Source organism: Caretta caretta, chromosome 1 (assembly GCF_965140235.1).
Source record: "Caretta caretta isolate rCarCar2 chromosome 1, rCarCar1.hap1, whole genome shotgun sequence".
Classification (NCBI taxonomy): Eukaryota; Metazoa; Chordata; order Testudines; family Cheloniidae; genus Caretta; species Caretta caretta.
The window spans coordinates 158,725,929-158,748,278 of record NC_134206.1 but is presented as its reverse complement, the minus strand read 5'-3'; the positions used below and the strand labels follow the sequence as shown (position 1 = coordinate 158,748,278).

At 42.7% G+C, this 22,350-nt stretch overlaps 1 protein-coding gene across 2 annotated transcripts; it reads left to right on the top strand.

The window, feature by feature from the left end:
* The first annotated feature begins 2,114 nt into the window (after positions 1–2,114).
* On the top strand, positions 2,115–21,945 carry NDUFV3 (NADH:ubiquinone oxidoreductase subunit V3). Of its 2 annotated transcripts, XR_007358669.2 has the most exons (5): positions 2,115–2,289; positions 8,404–8,497; positions 16,270–17,238; positions 17,643–17,895; positions 21,675–21,798. XR_007358669.2 is itself a non-coding variant. In XM_048865693.2 (4 exons), the coding sequence occupies exons 1-4, from the start codon at positions 2,242–2,244 to the stop codon at positions 21,839–21,841; spliced, it is 1,278 nt and encodes a 425-aa protein (XP_048721650.2). In that variant the 5' UTR covers positions 2,122–2,241; the 3' UTR covers positions 21,842–21,945. The 2 variants fall into 2 exon arrangements, 1 of the variants encoding a protein (XP_048721650.2); XM_048865693.2 differs by lacking the exon at positions 17,643–17,895 and having other exon boundaries at positions 2,122–2,289; positions 21,675–21,945.
* The last annotated feature ends 405 nt before the right edge of the window (positions 21,946–22,350 follow it).

The window sequence follows — 22,350 nt, the reverse complement described above, 5'->3', positions numbered from 1 at the left end:
ATACTTGCCATAGGTCCTGGGCCAAGTAATTTAGGCTCTGATCCGACAAAGAGCTGTGCACACAGGAGCCTGCATGAAAGTAAATTGTCAAACTATACTGAGAACTTTGAGACAGAATTTATGGCCTTGATTGTTCAGTTTCCCCATTTGTAAAATATGGATAACAATGTGTACTTACTTAACATGTACTCTGATAATTCATTAGTTAATGTTTGAACAGTGTTTTGAAAAAGGAGTCCTACTGTATGTTCTATAAATGTTAGAAATTATCATTCTAGATAGGTTTCAGAGTGGTAGTTTTCCCCCTACAGTTACTCACACCTTCTTGTCAACTGTTTCAAATAGGTCACCCTCGTTACCACTACAAAAGTGATTTTTCCTCCCTTATTGTCTCATTAGACTAACCCCCCACTTGGTAAGGCAACTCCCATCTTTTCATGTACTATATATATATATATATTTACGTGCTACTGTATTTTCCACTCCATGCATCTGATTAAGTGGGTTCTAGCCCATGAAAGCTTATGCCCAAATAAATTTACTAGTCTCTAAGGTGCCACAAAGATTCCTTGTTGTTTTCATTCTAGCTGGTAACACTGGATACTTCAGGGGGTTGATTCTGTGCATATAGTCCTAAAAAGTAATTATTAATACTTATTTCATTTGGCACTCTGTTTAAAAGTGCTTTTCTAATATCACTAACTAGTTAAGAAAATCAGTACTTGTGGCACCTTAGAGACTAACGCATTTATTTGAGCATAAGCGTTTGTGAGCTACAGCGAATACAGACTAACACAGCTGCTACTCTGAAACCTAACTAGTTAAGCTATTTTTAAAATGTCACTGCACCTTCACCTGTTGTTGCTATTTAGACTTTGTTATGCACGGTGTTCATATTTCCAAGTGAAAATTTAATTATATGGCATGCTCCTTGCTAGTATACTGGTTCCCTGCAAAATTAAGATCTAATCTTGCACAACACTTAATACTGGAAGTAGTAAGCCCTCTGTTTAGTAGTTGTTGTTTTGCAGGATTGAGGCCTTAGAAAACTGCACTGAAAAGAGCTAACAACGTCTTGTTGGAAAATCTTTTGTAAAGACAAAGATCATAGCTATAACCTTCTCTCCCGTTCTTTGGATGCTTCAGGACTGGCACTATACATGGAACAGTCCTGTGGCTGAAGCACAGGGATGTGAAGTCATGACCCCAGCAGCGGAGACAGAAGTCCACCTACCCCTCTGCAACCAGGCTGGAGTATGCACTCCTCCTGCCTGCTGCTACCCCAGCTCTTCTCCTGTTTTGCTGGACGTGCTCTTGGGCAGGTCACCGTCACTTGCACTCTGTGCTTCAGCTTCCTCCGCTGTGAGAGGGGGGAACTTAATCCAGACTCCAGCGAGAAACTGCTGAATTGGAATTCATTTGCAAATTGGATACTATTAATTTAGGCTTAAATAGAGACTGGGAGTGGCTAAGTCATTATGCAAGGTAGCCTGTTTCCTCTTGTTTTTTCCTACCCCCCCCCCCTCAGATGTTCTGGTTTAACTTGGATTTAAACTTGGAGAGTGGTCAGTTTAGATGAGCTATTACCAGCAGGAGAGTGAGTTTGTGTGTGTATGGGGGTGGGGGGGATGTGAGAAAACCTGGATCTATGCAGGAAATAGCCCGACTTGATTATGTAAAGAGTTGTCACTTTGGATGGGCTAGCACCAGCAGGAGAGTGAATTTGTGTGGGGGGGTGGAGGGTGAGAAAACCTGGATTTGTGCTGGAAATGGCCCACCTGTTGATCACTTTAGATAAGCTATTACCAGCAGGACAGTGGGGTGGGAGGAGGTATTGTTTCATATTCTCTGTGTGTATATAAAGTCTGCTGCAGTTTCCACGGTATGCATCTGATGAAGTGAGCTGTAGCTCACGAAAGCTCATGCTCAAATAAATTGGTTAGTCTCTAAGGTGCCACAAGTACTCCTTTTCTTTTCACAGGGAGTGGGGGCTCCTCACGTAGGTGGGGCTATCATGCATGCAGGCCGCTGCCACCAGCACCAGCGAGCGCAGGAATTGGGCTGGCTCCTGTGGCGGTGGGCGGGGCAGATGGAACGCTGCCGGCCAGGGGGAGGAGTCTCTGCACCGAGGCCCGCCCACCCCGCGGGGACACTCAGAACGAGGCCCGGAGGGGTGGGTACCTTTGCTGCTGGTGCCGTGTTTCCCCGCGGCGCCGGGGGACTGGTGGAGGTGACACAGACATGGCCGCCTCTTCGCTGCTGGGCTGCGGCCGGGCCGTGACTCTCAAGGTAAGCGGCGGGGCTGATGCTCTCCCGTGGGTGGGGGTAAGAGGGGCGCAAACACCGGTCCCCGCTTGGCCGGCTCGCGTGAGTGGGGCTTCCCGTTCAAATCAACTCGGGGCTGCGGCTCCTGTTTGGTGCGCATGCGCCAGAACTCAGCCACGCCCCCCCGCCGTTGCGCACACTGTCCCAAGGGGCCCGTGACTCCTCGGGCAGGGGCGCAAGGACAGTAGCAATTACGCATGCGTCCGGGCTCTGCCGCCACTCCAGTCGACCGGGGTCAGTTTCCCTAGCTGGGGGAGAGGCGGAGTGTGGCTAGTGCGCATGCGTCTTGTTCTCTGTGCTTCACGTTCCCAGAGGGAGCCTGGACACAATGAGGGAGGGGTGGGGCACCATAGGTGCTGCGCATGCGTGTGTGGGTGCGGCTGGGAGGGTCGGGCCTGTGCATGTGCTGGGAGGGCTCAGTCTTCTGCCGATCCAGAGGAGGGAGTCTGAGGCTGCCGCCCCTTGTGCTGGGCAGTGCTATGGCAAGAGGCGCTCTGCAGCCAAGGGTGGCCAACTTTCTACTTGCACAAAACTGAACACCACTGCCCTGTCCCCCGCTCACTCCATCTTGGCCCCCTTCTCCCCCCTCCCCCCGCTTGCTGTCTTCACCCTCACTTGCTCATTTTCATGGGGTTGGGATGTGAGGGCTCCAGCTGGGGGTGTGGGCTTTGGGGTGGGGCTGGGGATGAGGGCTTGGGGGTGCAGGAGGGTGCTCTGGGCTGGGGATGAGTGATTTGGAGGGAGGGGGATCAGGGCTGGGGAAGGGGGTTGGGGCATGGGAGCGGGTCAGGGTTGCAGGCTTCAGGTGGCGCTTTCCTCAAGCAGCTTCTGGAAGCCGCGGCATGTCCCTTGTCTGGCTCCTTTGCGGAGGTACAGCCAGGTGGCTCTGCGCTGCTTCATCTGCAGGCGGCAGCCCACGCAACTCCCATTGGCTATGGTTCCCAGTGACAGAAAACCAGACAGCTGGCAACCCTATGTGGAGACCTGCCTGCATACAGCAGTGCTGTGGCTAGGAGCATGGGGTTGTGCTGTCCCCTTGCGGTCCCACCAGAGTGGTGTGCTCAGTGCCCTGCTGTAGACAGGCCTCTCTCTGCACTGGAGCCTGGCTGGAAAATCTGGAAAATGTGTTACTGCAGATTTTCAAAACATTCCAGCTTGTTTGCCTGACGGCATGCTTCAATAGCCAGGACTGCTATTGTCCCTCCTAGCAGGGCCCAGGCTCCATGTCTGGTCATGCCCACACCAGGGGAGAAAGGTGTGTCTAATACTTGTTAGCCTTCCTCGTGAAGAAAAGGCCCAGGCAGACTGGACTTCATTTGATGCAATCTGTTAGAATGGTGCTTGAAAAGAGTTTCAAACATGGGTATAAGTAGGCTTGGAAGGATTAGATTTTTACCAGTAAATGTCAATATCACTGTCCATACACACACTGATGAAAAATATCCCATTGATAATTATCAAAATTTATAGATAAAGTAAGAAAAAAGCTGCCTGAGAACTTATTACAGTCAAAAATCCAGTGACTTAGACTTTTAAATTAGGCTTGTTACAAATGGACTAGTGAATGAATAGTAATAACAGGTCTGAGTTATTGATTTAAGGATATTGCTTCTCTGGGGTTTTTTTTTTTGGCTAAGATCAATTATAGTTCTTGACGTGATGTTGACAATTTGTGTTTTAATTGTTAAAACTTTAAATTTTTAATCTCAATATCTACTGTTACTAAATAATTATTGTTTGACTCCACCCCAGTTTCCTGCAACTGTGAAAATTTAAATCAATATAAAAATAAAAAATGCTTAAAAATAAACAATATTATCTGTCAACATAAAAAAAAATAGAATTCTGCCAACCCTAGTTATAAGCTCTGCAACGAGTCTTAAATGTTTCTACACAATAATGCAAGAAACAGCTCGAGGTGAAAACAAATCTCATGCTTCAAAAAGTAAATTTACTATTATTGGCATCAGGAAGAAAATCCTACACACACATACTGTACCTCATTTTACATTTGACTGTGTGTGTTTAAATTGATTTTTGTCTTTCTTTAATAGGTAGTGGCTACTGCCTGACACTGAGCTAGATAGGTAGGTAGTCCATGACCAGATCTCAAATTCTGTTCCATGTGCCTCAGAGATACAGAGTTGGCAAAAAACTACTGTGTATCTTTAGGCTTGGAAGGATTAGATTTTTATCAGTAAATGTCAATTTCAGTGTACACTCACAAACTGACAAAAACATTTCTATTGATGATAATGTACAGATAGGCAAAAAGTAAGAATTTATTAGTTAGATTTAAGGATATACTTTGATGTGTGATGTTTACAATTTGTGTTTTAACAGTTACAGTGCTTTAACTTTTTGAATCTCAACATCTACAGTCATTAATTATTGTCCTACATCCCTCAGAATTTCCCGCTATTGTGAAAATTTAAATAGATAAAAATAGAAAAAAAGTTTAAAAATAAACATTAATATTATCTGCCAAAATTATTATTTTTTAAATTAATTTCTGCCAAACCTATGTATCGTTTTCTACCAAAACAGAATTGTTCACTGCTACATGCTTTAAGAGTGTAGCCCACAGTGTCAACAAACATTTGAGCTTTACTTGCTGTTTGCTTTTTCTGTTTTTTTTCCTATTAGTGCAATATAACATAAACCAGGACACAGTATGGCAGAATATAAAACATGATCCAATACAGCCAAAAATGTAATTCTGGAAGGAAACAGTGTAAACAACAAATAATTCCTCTACAGAATAAGACTATGATGCTTGAATGTATACTGGGCAGCATTACCCTGACCCTTCTGGAAAAATGGTTAATTGATTGCGGGGAGGGTGGGGAGAGAGGAGAAGCCCTTGAAATCTTTCCAGCACAGACTGTTCAGTTTTGTCTAAACTAGAAAAAAAAAATGAGTACTGTACCTGTATTACAGCGGCTGCGCCAAACAGCTTCAGCTTTGGTCTCGAGGGGCATTTTTATCACTGTCTCATGAAATTTGGGTCTAAGCATTGTTGTTGGCTGGCTGATCCGGTATGAATACTATTATTTTTTTCTAATATAGATGCTCTCCAGAAGTATAAATGCAAAAGGTTGTGTTTTTTGCATGTTTTGTGAAATTTCTTTCTTCTTGAACAGAAAAGGAGTAAAACTCAGAGGTATTTTCTTTGGGCTCAATATTTGGATAATGCCAATAATATTAGTTTTGGAAGAGCATTTTGGCCCTTTCTGTGCTACATAAATAACAGTCAGAGGCTCTGGTAACAAAGTAGTTGTCCCCTGACCTGGTTTTACAGTAGGGTTTAAAATTTGCAGAGTGAGCTACAGGAAGCCATGAACGTGTGCAATTTTTAAACTTGTAAGTGCTCCATAGCTGTTTTCTTTTAAATGAAAATGAAATTTGCTACTGTGTAAGTTAAGGAACACTACTAGGTTTTTTAAATTTCTAGTCCAACTCCCCTCACCCGTGCCCCTCTAAAATTCCTAAACATTTTAAAAGCGAGGAAATAAATAGTGAGGGGTAGGTAAATAAATACTTACATGTATTCACTGTTCATAGAATCTTACATATGCATACATTGCCCTGGCTCAGAACAGTCCTAACTGCCTGCATAGAGCTTCGCTATATGTATTTCATAACCACAGCTTTTGAGAAATTTTTGCAATAGTTGTCTACAGTTGAAAATGTGGTACATTTTATAGACACATTGGAAACACTCTTCTATTCTGGCAGTAGTAGTTGGGGTTGATGGTTGGGGTGTTTGTGTAGAGTTGATTGGATGTAGGTAGACGTGATCTGTATATGAGTGGCAGGTGTGGGTCTCTGATTCAAAATGAGAAAGGTGTAATGGGATTTCTAATTTATATAAGAAGCATGGATAAATTAAATTGGATTTTTTGCCCCTCCAGTCTTTTCCCCCTTCAAATTCCATCTAATATTCCAAAAGGTGTTTCAGGAATGTGTATTGAGAATAGACAGTAAAATGTGGTTGTGATGGAGGACTGTTGTCTTGCCTATATACGAGAGAGTAAAAAGCACAATTTTGGAGTATCTGGCTGTCATAAACATACAGCTAAGGGTAGCATAAAATCCCTCCTTTACCTGTAAAGGGTTAAGAAACTCAGATAACCTGGATGGCACATGACCAAAAGATACTTTCAAATCTGTGGGGGAAGGTTTTTCTTTGCGTTCTCTCGGAGCCAGAGAGGGACCAGGGGCAGGAAAAAACATCTCTTAAAACCCTGTCTGAAATGAGGTCTAGGATTACAAAAATTGTAAGTAAAGCAAGGAAAGGCGTTAGATTATCTTTTGTTTTAGCTTGTGAATTTTCCCTGTGCTAAGAGGGAAGTTTATCTCTGTTTTTTGTAACTTTAAAGTTTTGCCTAGCGGGAAATCCTCTGTGTTTTGAATCTGATTACCCTGTAAAGTTACCTTCCGTCCTGATTTTACAGAGGTGCTTCTTTTACTTCTTTTCTTTATAATAAAGTTCTGTTTTTAGGAATCTGATTAGGGTTTTTAGTGTCCTAAAAACCGAAGGGTCTGGTCTGTGTTCACCTGGTTTACCTATTTGGTTGGTAGATTATTCTCAAGCCTCCCCAGGAAAGGGGGTGAAGTGGCTTGGGGGGATATTTTAAGGAAACAGGAACTCCAAGTGGTCCTTTCCCTGAACCTTTGTCTAACTCATTTGGTGGTGGCAGCAGTACCCATCCAAGGACAAGGAAGGATTAGTGCCTTGGGGAAGTTTTTAACCTAAGCTGGTAGAAATAAGCTTAGGGGGTCTTTCATGCAGGTCCCCCACATCTGTACCCTAGAGTTCAGAGTGGGGAGGGAACCTTGACACTGGCTAATAAAGTTAAGGGGACTCCGGACCATATGAAGCAGGAGAGTCATGACTTAATAGAGTTTGTAGCCTGCAGTGGAACTGCATAAGGGGAGCTGGTCGAAAACCCAATATTTGGGTTGCCTAATGCTTTCCATTATAGAGAATGTAATGGATCCTTTTTGCAGCTTACCAGAAACCCTCACTGTTACAAAGAGCTTGGCCTGAGTTCTGAACAAGCAGCAGACATTCTGCTGCCAGACAGCTGTTATGAGAGTAGCCAGGGCAGTGGAGAGAGACTGGAGCTGGGTTCCCTCCATAACTTCTCTCCAGACCCAACTTGTGGTTCCAGTGTCTCATGCACATACCCTCCTAGGAGCCCTTCCACCTCCCAGGTGGGGAAGAAGAGAGCCGGACGAGGCTCCATCCCAACCATGACCTGGATGCAGCAGTGCTTCTGTGAAGAAGAGCTCTGTAGAGCTTGAAAGCTTCTCTCTCTCACCAACAGAAGTTGGACCAATGAAAGATATTATCTCACCAACCTTGTCTCTCTAAAATCCTGGGACCAACACTGCTTCATAAACACTGCATACAGATTTATGGTGGTTCATGCAACCTTAACTTGGCCTCCTTGTGCATATGCATTAGGATCTTGCAGTTACATGTTCGCATACTGTCTTTTCCACAGGCTCCTCATCAGTGCACAGCTTGGATGTGCACTGGGGACAGATAACGGTAAATCTAGCAGTTCCCAAAGTGTGAGTGCTTGGCTTTGCAGCCTAATGTTTTCTTAACATTTTTGTATGTAATATAATGTAGGGTGAGTGGATGTCATGAGCATTTCTGGTCTATAATTTCATATTGTAAGAGATTCTATGAGTTGAGTGTGTTTAACTATCTAGCTTTACCTGTTTCCTTCCATACTTCTAAATGTTTGTTTAGTTTAACTGTACTATTCCTTGGTATAAGTGGTATACATAGATAGCATCAGTATTTTATCTGTATAATTTAGGAACAGGAATTTCTGATTAGTCTCTGCTGTTTCACAGAAAGTAAATCTGTGAGAGGAATCCCAATGAGATAACCGTTCCACCATCACCTTTCTACTGCATCCAGGGAATTCACATCAATCATCCGTCTTTGCACCTTACGGAAATCAGTAGTTAACAGTAAATCAGAAGAACACTACAGATGAAAAATCAAAGTTCTATCTAATAAAAAAATAAGAGATTTGTTTGATTTTAATTTTGCAGACTTTACAGCTAGAAGCATGGGGACTCCGAAGCCTCTCTCCATCTCTTTCTCTCTGCACCAAATCAGAGGGCTCTGAAAAAGGTCAAAAAAAGAGTAAGATATTTATTTTTTCTTAAATTGATGGTTGTGTGCATTTGTCATGTATATGAGCACATTAAAATAGGTGCACAGCTAATAGAAACTTCATTTTTTCATTTGGTATTTAACAAGAAGCAATTGAATGGCTTTTTAGTCTGTAGAATGTCCAGATTACAAATTTTAATTTAATTTAAATTTGTGACTTATTCTTCTATGTCATGAAACTATTTATAAATCTTAAGGGGGAGAGGCAATTTTATCGATTTTGATTTTCATAAACATAATCCATATCAAAGGACTCCCACACTCTGAGCACCTTTGACATACATTTAATACTCCTGGGGGAATTCTGCGCCACTGTGTAATGCAGAATTTTGCAGAAATTAATGTACGTGCAGAATTTCCTTTTCCCCACAGAAATGGGCTGCAGTGCTGCTAGCCACCACTATGGGCTGCTGGACCCAGCAGAACCCAGCTTGCACATAGAAGACATTGCTGGGGGGAGGGAGAGGGAGTTAGAGGTTTCCTGGCAGCTGCAGTTCCCAGCATGCCCTGAGGGAAGGAGAAGGTGGCACACAGGAAACTCTGTGCAAGCCTGGGACCAAGCATCAGGCTGTTTCTCTCTCTCTCTGGGGAGAGGATGTCTGGGCTGGGGGGCGGGGGCAGAGCTGGGCTCTGGGGGAGGAGTGGGTGCGGGTATCTGAGCTGGGGGCCTGTGGCTGGGCTCTGGGAGGGAGGTGGTTCAGGTGTATTGGCTGGCAGGGCCCCACGGCTGGGCTTTTGGGGGGCAGGGGTTGTGGGTGTCTGGCCCCGTGGCTTGGCTTGGGGGGTGAGGAAGAGGGCAGAAAAACAGGAACTGGGTTGTCATAGCGGTTTCTTTAACTCTCTACTCCTGGGGGCATTTTTGTGTGTGTCTGTATTGTTACAGACATACTTGCGGACAGGTATTTTGAAATAAATTACCAAAATAACTGAAACTGGCGCGATTATGTAATTTTGACAAAAAAAATTGCAGAATTTTAAAATATTGTGCAGAGAATTTTTAATTTTTTTGGCATAGAATGCCCCCAGAAGTAATTTAAAAACAAAATGCTATAGTACCATATGAAACTGTCCAAAACAACAGCTTCCCACCACACTTCATCTTATTGTCAGTCAGCAAGCCAATAAAACTTAAACCCTTCACCACATGGAAATTCGACCCTCAACTGCCTCCACCTGCACTAGTTCTTATCAAACAGATGGGTTTTGCCACACGCCCATGTTAGCAAAGGACTAGTTGCAACTGGTTTATATCAGGCAAAATGTAGACCTATGTATTGTAAGCCAGGGGTTCTCAACCTTTTTCTTTCTGAGGCCCCCCTGACATGTTAGAAAAACTTCACAGCCCACCTGTGCATCTGATTTTCTGCATATAAACAGCAGGGCTGGCATTAAGGGGTAGCAAGCAGGGCACTGCCCGGGGCCCCAAACCACAGGGGCACCATAAAGCTAAGTTTCTAAGGCTTCTGCTTCAGATCCAGGTAGCAGGGCTCTGGGCTTCAGCCCCATGCTGTGGGGCCTCGGCTTTCTGCCCTAAGCCACAGCGAGTCTAACGCTGGTCCTGTTTGGCGGCCCCCCTGAAACCTGCTCGCAGTGGCCCTGGACCCCTGGTTGTGAACCACTGTTGTAAGCCAAACATTTCTTTCCTGCCCACCCCAGTGCAGCCAATACACCTAAAATCTTACCTGCAACAGCTAAGCTATTGGATTCCTTGGCCTCAGTTTAGCAGATTGCTGGGATCCCAGTATGAAGTGGCTTTGGCATGTGGACAAAAAGTGACTGTAATGAGTCTCCGAAATTCACTTTTCACCTGTAACTAGAGATGAGTATAAACTGTAAAACTTGGATCTGGACTTCAAATATTCCCCTCACAGCCTGGGACATTGGCCTCTGGTGGGTTGGGGTGTAGCCCATTATAAAGAAAGGTTTCAGAGTAACAGCCGTGTTAGTCTGTCTTTGCAAAAAGAAAAGGCGTACTTGTGGCACCTTAGAGACTAACCAATTTATTTGAGCATGAGCTTTCGTGGGCTACAGCTCACTTCATCGGATGCATACCGTGGAAACTGCAATAGACATTATATACACACAGAGACCATAAAACAATACCCCCTCCCACCCCACTGTCCTGCTGGTAATAGCTTATCTAAAGTGATCATCAAGTTGGGCCATTTCCAGCACAAATCCAGGTTTTCTCACCCTCCGCACCCCCCCCCCACACACACACAAACTCACTCTCCTGCTGGTAGTAGCCCATCCAAAGTGACCACTCTCTTCACAATGTGTATGATAATCAAGGTGGGCCATTTCCAGCACAAATCCAGGTTTTCTCACCCTCCGCCCCCCCCCACACACACAAACTCACTCTCCTGCTGGTAGTAGCCCATCCAAAGTGACCACTCTCTTCACAGTGTGTATCAAGGTGGGCCATTTCCAGCACAAATCCAGGTTTTCTCACCCTCCGCCCCCCCCCCCCCCCCCCGCCCGCCACACACAAACTCACTCTCCTGCTGGTAGTAGCCCATCCAAAGTGACCACTCTCTTCACAATGTGTATGATAATCAAGGTAATCTTGATAAACTTGGTAAACTTGATAATCATCAAGTTGGGCCATTTCCAGCACAAATCCAGGAAACCTGGAAATGACCCACCTTGATTATCACACACATTGTGAAGAGAGTGGTCACTTTGGATGGGCTATTACCAGCAGGAGAGTGAGTTTGGGGGGGGGGGGGTGAGAAAACCTGGGTTTGTGCTGGAAATGGCCCAACTTGATGATCACTTTAGATAAGCTATTACCAGCAGGACAGTGGGGTGGGAGGAGTATTGTTTCATGGTCTCTGTGTGTATATAATGTCTACTGCAGTTTCCACGGTATGCATCCGATGAAGTGAGCTGTAGCTCACGAAAGCTTATGCTCAAATAAATTGGTTAGTCTCTAAGGTGCCACAAGTACTCCTTTTCTTTTTGTATTCAACTGATTGTTTCTAGGTTACCAGTCCTTCAAGATTTTAGAACTAGTAGCTCTCTTTCCAGTAGAGATAAGAAGGTGTTCGTACCATTATACAAGGCACTGGTGAGACCTCATCTGGAATATTGTGTACAGTTCTGTTCTCCCATGTTTAAGAAAGATGAATTCAAACTGGAACAGGTACAGAGAAGGGCTACTACGATGATCCGAGGAATGGAAAACCTGTCCTATGAAAGGAGACTCAAAGAGCTCGGCTTGTTTAGCCTAAACAAAAGAAGGCTGAGGGGAGATATGATTGCTATCTATAAATATATCAGAGGGATAAATACCACGGAGGGAGAAGAATTATTTAAGCTCAGTACCAATGTGGACACAAGAACAAATGGATATAAACTGGCCATCGGGAAGTTTAGACTTGAAATTAGATGAAGGTTTCTAACCATCAGAGGAGTGAAGTTCTGGAACAGCCTTCCAAGGGAAGCAGTTGGAGCAAAAGACATATCTGGCATCAAGACTAAGCTTGATAAGTTTATGGAAGGGATGATATGATGGGATAGCCTAATTTTGGCAATTAATTGATGATCTTCAACTATTAGCGGTAGATATACCCAATGGCCTGTGATGGGATGTTAGATGGGGTGCAATCTGAATTACTACAGAGAATTCTTTCCTGGGTGTCTGGCTGGTGAGTCTTGCCCACATGCTCAGGGTTTAGCTGATCGCCATATTTGGGGTCAGGAAGGAATTTTCCTCCAGGGCAGATTGGCAGAGGCCCTGGGGGTTTTTTGCCTTCCTCTGCAACGTGGGACATGGGTCACTTGCTGGAGGATTCTCTGCACCTCAAAGTCTTCAAACCACGATTTGAGGACTTCAGTAGCTGAGACATAGGTTAGAGGTTTGTTACAGGAGTGGGTGGGTGAGATTCTGTGGCCTTCGTTGTGCAGGAGGTCAGACTAGACGATCATAATGGTCCCTTCTGACCTTAAAGTCTATGATTCTATGATTCATCCCCTCACACCTTGTCTTTGGATTGGAAGAGGAAAATAAGCCTTCCTGTTTTTTAAACTTCTAATTGGTTTCTTAACTTTGAATGAACATTGAACTGAACTAGTTGAATAAACTGAAATAAAGATGTTCTCTCTGCACTTGGAGAAGAAGCTACTGTTGTCAAAAGCAGGCTTCGCACTTCAAACTCTCATTCCAATTGCTTCCACAAATTCAGTGATTTGACTTTCTTTAAAAGTTGGAAGCAAATGTACTGCTTAATATTATATAAATGATTTTATAGATTATAGAAAATTTGTTTTAATATAGGTTGTCACAATTTCAAATTTAATTTTAAATAGTTTTTTAAAATAAACCTGTATTTAATTTAAATTTAAAAAATTGATTTTTTTAAATCAACCGATTCTTATCCACCCTGCGATAGAGTATTTATAAAATGCTGTAATATCTAGATCCTGTCCCTTTTTTTAATCACTTAAAGTGATTAAAAGTTAAGCAACAATTTCAGCTACATGTTTATAAATAAAAATTGACCAGACTAAAGATCAAGGCCCTAATACTACAAAAATAATTCAGAATCTTGGACTTTTACTCCTGAGCAAAAAGTACACTTCATGGACTTCAAGAGCATGTGCTTCTGGATCCCTTCAAAGAGTTGTGGCCAATGACCTGTATTTTTAATGTTTTCATAAAAAATGGAAACAGTTGCTTAAATGCCCTCAATCTCAGTTTAGCATTATTTTAGGAAAATACTGATCAGGATTTTATGAAAAAGTAGAAAATGATAGTATCTGATCCATAACAATCATGTTGGTTGCTTGTAATTTAAGCTTTATACATGTACATGTATGTCAATCCCAAACTTTCCATTTTTCAGTATTTTTTAGGAGGTTAGGACTGAGCATATCTTGTTAGAAAATAACATACAGTTAGCTATTTTTATTTGTTCAGACTTGTACATTGCATCTATTAGTTATTTTCTAGGCATATGCAAAATTTAAATAACTTAATAATCACACATGTCAAAGACAGATTAAAAAGAACCTGCTTGAAAAGATTTCTCCAAAACAAACTCTCCCAATCCCTAACCTTGATCTCTGAAAAAGCTTGGGAAATAAAACCTTGGATATCCTACCCAAGAGCCTTTGCGGCCTTCCCGTCATTGATAATGCTCAGAAAAGTACAAACTTAAAATATTTTAAATCAATAGCTGCTGCCAGTTACTGTTTTGTATAGTATCTTTGTTTTGAAGCATGGTTTTGGTAAAAATATACATAAAACAATAATTATATATGGTATTTTTAGGGTTGTCATCACTGTAGTATCATAGCATCAATTTCTGGAATCTCTAACTCTTGTAAGCCTCTGGATAGTGTAGAAAAAGACCAATTAGGACATCTTCCTTTGAGTACATGATTATTCCATCCAGTGTATTTTATTGGTAATAAAAATACATAGAACACAGCCTGATTTTTCAGATCCCAGCTTGAGGAGGTGTGAAAATCTTCTTTGCCTTGATAAAATGAACACATTTGTTGTGGAAATCACTGACGGAACAAAAATGACATTTCCATATTCTATTTTTCTGAAAATGAATACATTTTAAACTGGTTCTACTAGTCCTACTGGCTGCTGTTTTCTATCATTTAGAGCCTCTGCTGATGATACCACTGTTATGTTTATCTTCTAAGTCACTCATGAGGATAATATGTCCATGCCAGCCACTGAAAGGGACATGTTATCGTTCCAATAGAGCCAGTTCAGTTCAATGTTAGTTGAGTGCATCCTGTGGTACAAAGCTGGAAGCACCTCAATATTGCTAGTCAAAAAGCTTGGTAATATAGCCACTGACTTCGCGAAAATGCTCTTCTGCTCAGTGCCGAACTAAACTTCTATACTATTAATAATTTGATCGCATGGTTAATGATATATGCTGACAAATATAATATTTCACTCTTCACTGAATTTTAAATCGTAATCTTTTTTTCCAGTCTTTAATGATGCACAGTATTAATACTCCATTTGAGTGATTTCAGTATTGCTGCTGCCTTCTTTTGTTCAGTTTCTAAAAACTTCCCAGCATGAATACAACTCCAGCTTTTGCTCTGTTTATATTCCCCTCCCCCCACCCCAGCCACCACGGACTCTTGTGTTTACTTTGCCACGTCCTGTGTATTTAATACAAATCTTTTTATATTTGAATAAACTTTCTCAAATATCAGTGACACTGCCTGTAGACCATGGCATCTGGGTTGATGACCCAGTATTTGATTTTGCTGTGCCTTACATAAAGTTTGTGTCTCTGAAATTATTTTTAAGGTAATAATACCTATATAATAAATCAGTATTTAACTTAAACTACTGTATTTGAAATATAAATAAAAGAACAATATTTCTCCATGAAATGTTTTTAATTTCATGCATCTGTGACTTCACTTATGTCTTAACTTGCATGTTGCTGAAGGCTTAACTGTACTCGGAATCGCTTATTTCTCATACATCCTAATTAATCTCCATAACTAAAACTGGTGGAAAAAGTATGTGTAGAAATAATCAATACCCTGTGAACTATGTGGTACGGTTAGATCCAAGTTATGCAGCATAGACTTCCAAGTTATGAGGCAGAGCTACACTAAACTACACACCAAAGTGGGAATCATGCAGCTATTTGTGGGAGTAGTGGGAGAGTTTAGTAGTGCTGCATGGCAGCTGCCAGCTCTTCCCGAAGCTCTCCCTGTCCTCACAAGAATAATCTCTATCACTGGTCTTCCACTCCTCCAGCAGACCACACAATCTGCCTTGAGTACCTAAGGCCCATGGGTGGGTAACAGTTTAGAAGTTACTGCTTTCTTTCCAGCGCCCTAATCGGGACAGTAAAATTTAGTGGAGGTACCCACGTCTACTCAGAGAAAGAGTGGGCGGGCTGGCAATTTCTCTTAGCTTGCTACCATCCCCAGTATGGAATAATCAGAGAGCCGATGACAGGATCAGGAAATCCACTGAAACGTCCATGTGGAGAAATCCCAGCACAGAGAAACAGACAGAGAGGAAGAAGGCAGGAAGGCAAAATAGCAAGTGGAGAAGCTCAAGAACAGGAGGGGGCAGCATTTTGTGGCTGTGCATCACACAAACAAGGTTTTATGTAACAATTCAGCAAGTAAATTATGGGGACATTTTTACAGCCAGTTACTTTATACTGTATATGAGGTCTTGAACAAGGGAGAGACCTGTAGCCATCTAAACATCATTCATGAGTTATCCCTCTGTTGCTTATGAAGATAGCTATTCTGTTGTGATGGTTATCAGAATGATCACTCAGTAGTTCGTGTTCTTTGTTATCTTGTTCTTAGGTTTATATCTATCACTGTAGTATCTGAGTACCTCACATGCGGTAATGAATTTATTCTAACACCCTTGTGAAATAGGAAGATATATTTGTCCCCTCTTTACTCATGGGGAGCTGAGGCACAGAGAAAGACAGTGACATTGCAGAGCTCTCACAAGAATTCAGACTCGGCAAGGAATAAAAGCTAGATCTCATATGAGTTCCAGTCCTAGCAGTAAAGCATGTCTGATGCTAAGTAGAGTTCAGATATATGCACAATATAGAAAAGGTAACTATCTGTTCCAGGGTTGTGCAATTAGTGAAATTACACTTTCAAATTTGATTTTTATACCAGAGCAGTTCAGAAACTTAACGTTGGATGTTTAAGAACTCCAAATTAACAGGAGCGTCAGAAATTATAATAATCCTCTTTATGCCATTTCCTAGATGTGGTGGCACCTCAGGAGAGCACCAAACTGCTGGCCACCAAAACAACAGTTGAATTCCCTAAAAAGTTGTTTCCTAGTTCTCACCCACCATCTGCAAATCAAGGTGAGACCAAGACCATAGCTAGTACTAGCACTGATGAAGCCGTAAAGCTAACGGATGAAGAGGTGAGGAAATTCTTGTCAAGAAAAACAATAGTAGTGTTTCCTGAGCGAGTAACACTTTCCTCTCTTGAGGGAAAGGCTTCTATCACAACAAGAGGAGGGTTGAGCAAGAAGTTGGCTGAGAAAGAGTCTTCATCCAGCTCCGAATCAGATTCTAGCTCTGATTCTGATGAAGAAGAAAGTGCCTCGGGAGTTGCCACTAAAACCAGAGTAGAGTTTCCAAGACACGATCCCTTCTTTTTTGAGAACAGAACGGTGAAGGTAATGACATTGGCAGACAAGAGCTTGTCCCAGAAAGGAGATAAAGAATATATACCTAAGAAGAAGCCTCACAGACCAGAAATTGAGGTGCCTCACATCAAGCAGATGGAGTCTGGTAAAACAGCAACAGCCAACAGTAAAATATTAAAGTCCGAAACAAGAAAACCTTCCATGAAACAAAGCCTAAAAGGGACAGATTTGCAGAAGTCCATCTCAAAAACGCAGGCTGAAGAAAGCCAAAAGCTGGCCGCCATCAGACTTAAGGAACCTAGGCGCTTGGCGGAGACTCCAGTTGGAGCCCCACCAGCAGCAGCACAGCTAAAAGTTCCGCCAGACCCTCAGCAAGAAGTGGAGCGAAAGCTGACTTTATTGAGATGGGAAGAAACCGAGACAAGGGAGGTACAGGAGACTGAGACAAAAGAAAAAGCTGCTCCTAAACTACAAGAGGAGTTTTTGAAGGAGACACCGTTCATGGTAAACACTACAACAGAGGAGATCATTCAAGAAGCTGGAGCTCAGACTGAAGAGCAAGGCACTATACAGGGTACAGCTTTAAATTGTTTGAACTATATTGGTTCTTCTGGGGCTGGGGCTTGAAATAACATTTTTAATTATATCTACAATATCAACTCTTTGATCTGGATTCTCCATATTCTGTTATAAAGCTAGCTGATATAACACATTGTGGAGGAAAGAGTCACACCTTGGTGATAAATTCTTGCTGTCGTCATGTGTACTTATGTTGAAAAACTTTCTCTCTCCTTTTTAATATGCAGCTTCTAGTTATGATGGTGGAAGGAAACATATTTTTTTATCTCATTGTACTTATTTTTTTCTTAAATCAACATTATACTTGTTAACAGGTAAGGTAACCACGCTTGTTTCAGTTTTGAGGGACTGTTCTGTTTGGTCATAGCCTGTTGTCATAAAATCAGGATTTTGTTGCAGTTTCAGTAGAACCACATTGAAGACAGCCAGCAACTCTGCCCAACCTCTGGATTCTTCCCCTTTTCTTCCTGTCTAACTTCTGCGTGCAAACCCAGTAGCTGCCTTTCTGCTGAGCTGAATGTGCCACCATCCCATTGCACAGATGCTGCCACTGCCTCCCCCAGTTTTGCCATACCACAGATTGCAACAGATTTGGGTAGCATAGGAGGATCACAGGAGCAGGAATTGGCTATGAGACCGGCGGACTTGTAAGGTGAGCAATAAGTAAGGCCAGCAAAGGACCCAACAAAATCAATAAGATAGCCAGGGGAGAAAGGGGGCACTGATGTCTCTCTCTATCACACATCATGCCTTCCCCAAATCATCTCCCAGACATATGTCTGTGTCTCGCCTAACCTTCCTGGTTATAACTGGTCTCCTTAAACAATTCAGTTTCCCACCCACAAGTTGCGTGAATCCCACACCATCAGCTCCCCCGCCAGATACTTCCTGTGTTCCCCATAGTCCAATAAAAGAAAAAATGTCTCCATCCCAATTTGTTCAACACCTTCTGTGGTGCATTCTTTTCTTCCTCCATCCCATGAGAATGTTAGATGTCCTGTTTTTGACGTTCAAAAATCTGGCTACCATTTTGCTAGCACACTTAATTTAAAGAACCTGCCTACTTGCAAGGCTGAAAGCACAAATAAGGCTATTTGCAAGATCACAATTATTTGCAAGAGCCTTAGATGACAAGTAATGCTTTTTGCATGTCAATTTTCAGGAGACAGTGCTGAGCAAAAGGGGTGCAGGTTTTATTTAAAGGAAAAGTCAACCACTAATTTGACCTACCTTCAGCATTAGAATCCAAGAATATTTCCTCAAGATTTTTAAAATACAATCACTGTTATGATTAACCTTGCCAACTTTTTGCCCTTCTGCACATCCAGTGGAAGGAGCTTCTGAAAGCTGTAAAACACCTTTCCCTACGTTTGTCTATATTTGATGCTTCTCTCTTTCCCAACACAACTATCCTTAGAGAGCCAAGCCCTGTAGCCTCAGTCACTCCCCTCAGTAGTTAACACCTAGAAAGTAATTAGAAAATTAAAGGAAATGGGTCTAGTTAACCTCTGGTGAGTTGGAGAAAGGCTTTATTGCAAAATCACTGCTGCATCAAAGTGAAGTATGAACCATTTTCTTAACTAGTTCGTATTTTAAACAGTGCCCTGGGTTCTGCTTTCACTCATTAGTGTAAATCTAGAGTAACTTCATTGAAGTAAATGGAGGAGCCACTTCTTGTTTAAATAGATGTAACTGAGTGAAATCTGGTTTTCATTTAACTATTTTATGGGGACCCTTTGCCCCACTTCCCCCCTCCCTTTTGCTGGTCTTTTTTTAATAAACAGATGAGCAATAGTTAACAGTACTGGTCACAGATTTTGTGTAACCTACATTTCCTTCCTGTTTCTGCATTCTTTCATTTATCTGAAAACGCAGCAGCCAGACCAACTTGCAAGACATATTGTACATTTTTCCTACTTAGAAATCTGTACTTTAAATTAGCTTCATCCCACAAAGTGGAATAGGAATGCTAAACATTCATCAAAACAAATGTGCCATTAGCCGTTGGTAAGTAAAATTACCAGCAGAGTAACTCAGAAGTGTACCTCCAACTCGCTTAACAAGAACATCATGTGAAAAGCTCATTCTGCTTGACAGAGTGTATATGAAGTTTGATGTATGGGGGAAGAATTCAGGAATAAAGTCTTCTTTTGAGGAACCAAGTGCAGTGCATCATGGGCAAGAAAAAATTGTCTGCTCTTTCCTGAGCATCTATCTCTTGATTTAGAAGGACCCTGTCTTGCAGGTTGACTGTACTATTTCCTAAGCTTGCTTATTCTTGGAGCTCTTTCCAGCAGAGATTGCAACACCTGGTTCAAATATGTATGTAGTGGTTTCTGTTGCAAGATATACCCTGCTAGGAATAGAAGGCACTAGATTGTTTGCCTTCATAGTTCTAGCTGCCATTTAAACAAAATTGTGATTTGTTACACTTGCAAGAGTCTCAGTTATAAAATGCAACAGATACATGTGTTGAAACATATGGTATCACTGCACCAATATAGAAAGATTAAGGAGAAAACACAATGTTCTGTTTCTTGCTTATTTTTCTGGGAGACTGTCACATTATGAAAGAAACAAATAACTGTAGAAGGTAAAGTTTTTGATATAAAATAAACAAATACAAACCACTATATACAAGTGGCACAAACTTTTATTGCTAGATGGCACTTAAATTTCTTTCTGACTGTCAACCCTTTTTATATAAAAGTACAGGCTAGAATAAGAAATATGTTTTGCTTTTCTTCTTGCGCTGGAAAAAATTTTCTCACAATTTCCCTGTGTGGTAAAGTGAATTGAACAGTAATGTTGTTATAAAAGATCTTATTTAGATTAGTGTATTCTTTCTAAAGTACAAAAATTAATGCCCGCTTCAGTATATGTGGTATCAGAAATTTAAGTTTTTTATTATTCATTCAGAATTATCTCTTTAGAAAAGAATAAAGAGCACACAAGAAATTTCATAATGTGGGGGAGGGGGGATTAAAATATAAAGTCCTTGATATATTTTCTGATACAGTCACAGTTGAAATAATTTGTGGAAATCCTTTTTGTAACTAAGTTTTTATTAGAAAAGATCATCAGCTTAACTTGTTTTAATGTCCTTATTTTGTGGTCTGACATGATAGATAGAGATAAATGTGTAATTAATGCTCTTTTGCATCTCTTGGCTTGCTAAGAGTGTCACATAATGTTCTGGCTGTGGGGAGAACCAGGTAGTAAAGCTACGTGACATTAAGTATATACTAGGCAACATTCAGGAGGGACCAACTAATTTCCATGAATAGTAAATCATTTGTGTGTTGAAATAAAAACACTGTTGCTAATGTTTTCCACTGTAAGGGAGTCATATATTTGGAATCCTGTGGTAGTTGATTCAAGTAATCTGTTGTTCTGTCTTTTCAATTAAAGATGCGTGATGTGCTTCCTTGGTATCTTATAAGATACAAACAGAAGTTTAGCAACTTTATCCTTACACCAGGGGTGGGCAAACTTTTTGACCCGAGGACCACATCTGGGTGGGGAAATTGCGTGCAGGGCCATGAATGTAGGGCTGGGGCAGGTGGCTGGGGTACGGGAGGGAGTGCGGTGTGCAGGAAGGGGCTAAAGGCAAGGGGTTGGGGAAGAGGAGGGGTGCGGGATTTATAAGGGGGCTCAGGGAAGGGGGTTGGGGTGCAGGACGGGGTACACAGTGTGGGAGGGGGCTCAGGGCAGTGGTGCAGGGAGGGGTGCAGAGTGCGGGAAGGAAACTTAGGGCAGGGGGTTGGAGTGCAGGCAGGGTGCAGCAGGGGGTTGGGGTGCAGGCAGGGGGCTGAGGGCAGGGAGTTTGGGTGCAGGAGGGGTTTGGTGTGTGGGCTCCAGCCTGGCGCCACTTACCTGGAGCTGTTCCAGGGTGGCAGCGGCATGCACCAGGGCCGGGGCAGAGTCCCTGCCTGCCCTGGCCTCGCGCCATTCCGGGAAGCGGCTGGCACCACGTCCCTGAGGGAGGGGATGCAGAGGGCTGAGCGTGCAGCCCTTGCCTGTGGGTACCTCCGCTGAACTCCCATTGGCTGTGGTTCCCTGTTCCTGGCCAGTGGGAGCTTCGGGGGAGGTACTCATAGGCAAGGGCAGTGCGCTCAGCCCTCTGCACCTTCTCCTTCAGGGGCAGCAGGGACGTAGTGCTGGGCACTTCCTGGAGCGGCGTGGGGCTCGTGGCACCACGGGGGGTGGCAATCCCGTGGGCCAGATCAAAAGCCCTGAGGGGCCGGATCCGGCCCGCAGGCTTAGTTTGCCCACCCCTGCCTTACACTGTAGCGGCTGACTTTTTTTTTTTTTTTTTTCCTTGTTTCAAAGAATGAGGAGCCTCCAACTGTATGGAACTGATGCAGTCAGAAAGAATGTTATCTCTGTTTTGGCATAACCAGGTTCACTAGTCTTCTTTTTGTTCCACAGAGACCAAAACAGCTTCTGCATCTGCACAGGAGGAATTTGATAATTCTACCTACAAGAACCTCCAGCATCACGAATATAATATGTATACCTTTGTGGATTTTGATGTGGAGCTCTCAAAATTCAGACAGCCTCAGCCATCTTCTGGAAGGCTGTCACCGAGGCACTAAAAGAGCCAAGATGAAAAGAAATGTTGAATCTTATTTGAATGAATTGCTCTGACACTGCTGCATTGTCTATATTGTAAAAAATAAATAAACTTGCAGTTACTTATGCTGATGGTTTTGATGAGGACTTCTTGTCTATCAGAGTCACTTTGTGTTAGAGTCCATTAGTGAGTTACAAATTAGTCATCCTGACTTCTTCATATCTAGCTTTTCTAGATCCCAGTGCATATTGACACAAGATGTAGTCTAAGTTAGAGGTGGCCAAACCGTGGCTCACAAGACACATGCGGCTCTTTTACAGTTTAAAGTGCGGCTCGCGGAGGGGCCCTCCCCCATTCTCCACCTATCATGCTGGCGGGAGGAGCTCGGGCTTCTGCTCTGTGGTGGGGTGATGGGGGTAGGGCTTCTGCCCTGCAAAGAGGGAAGTCTCAGGACTTCAACCTTGTGGGAGGTATCTGCTGGTGATCAGGGCTTCAGCAGGAGCAGGGCTGAAGCCCCAAGCCCCGACTCCC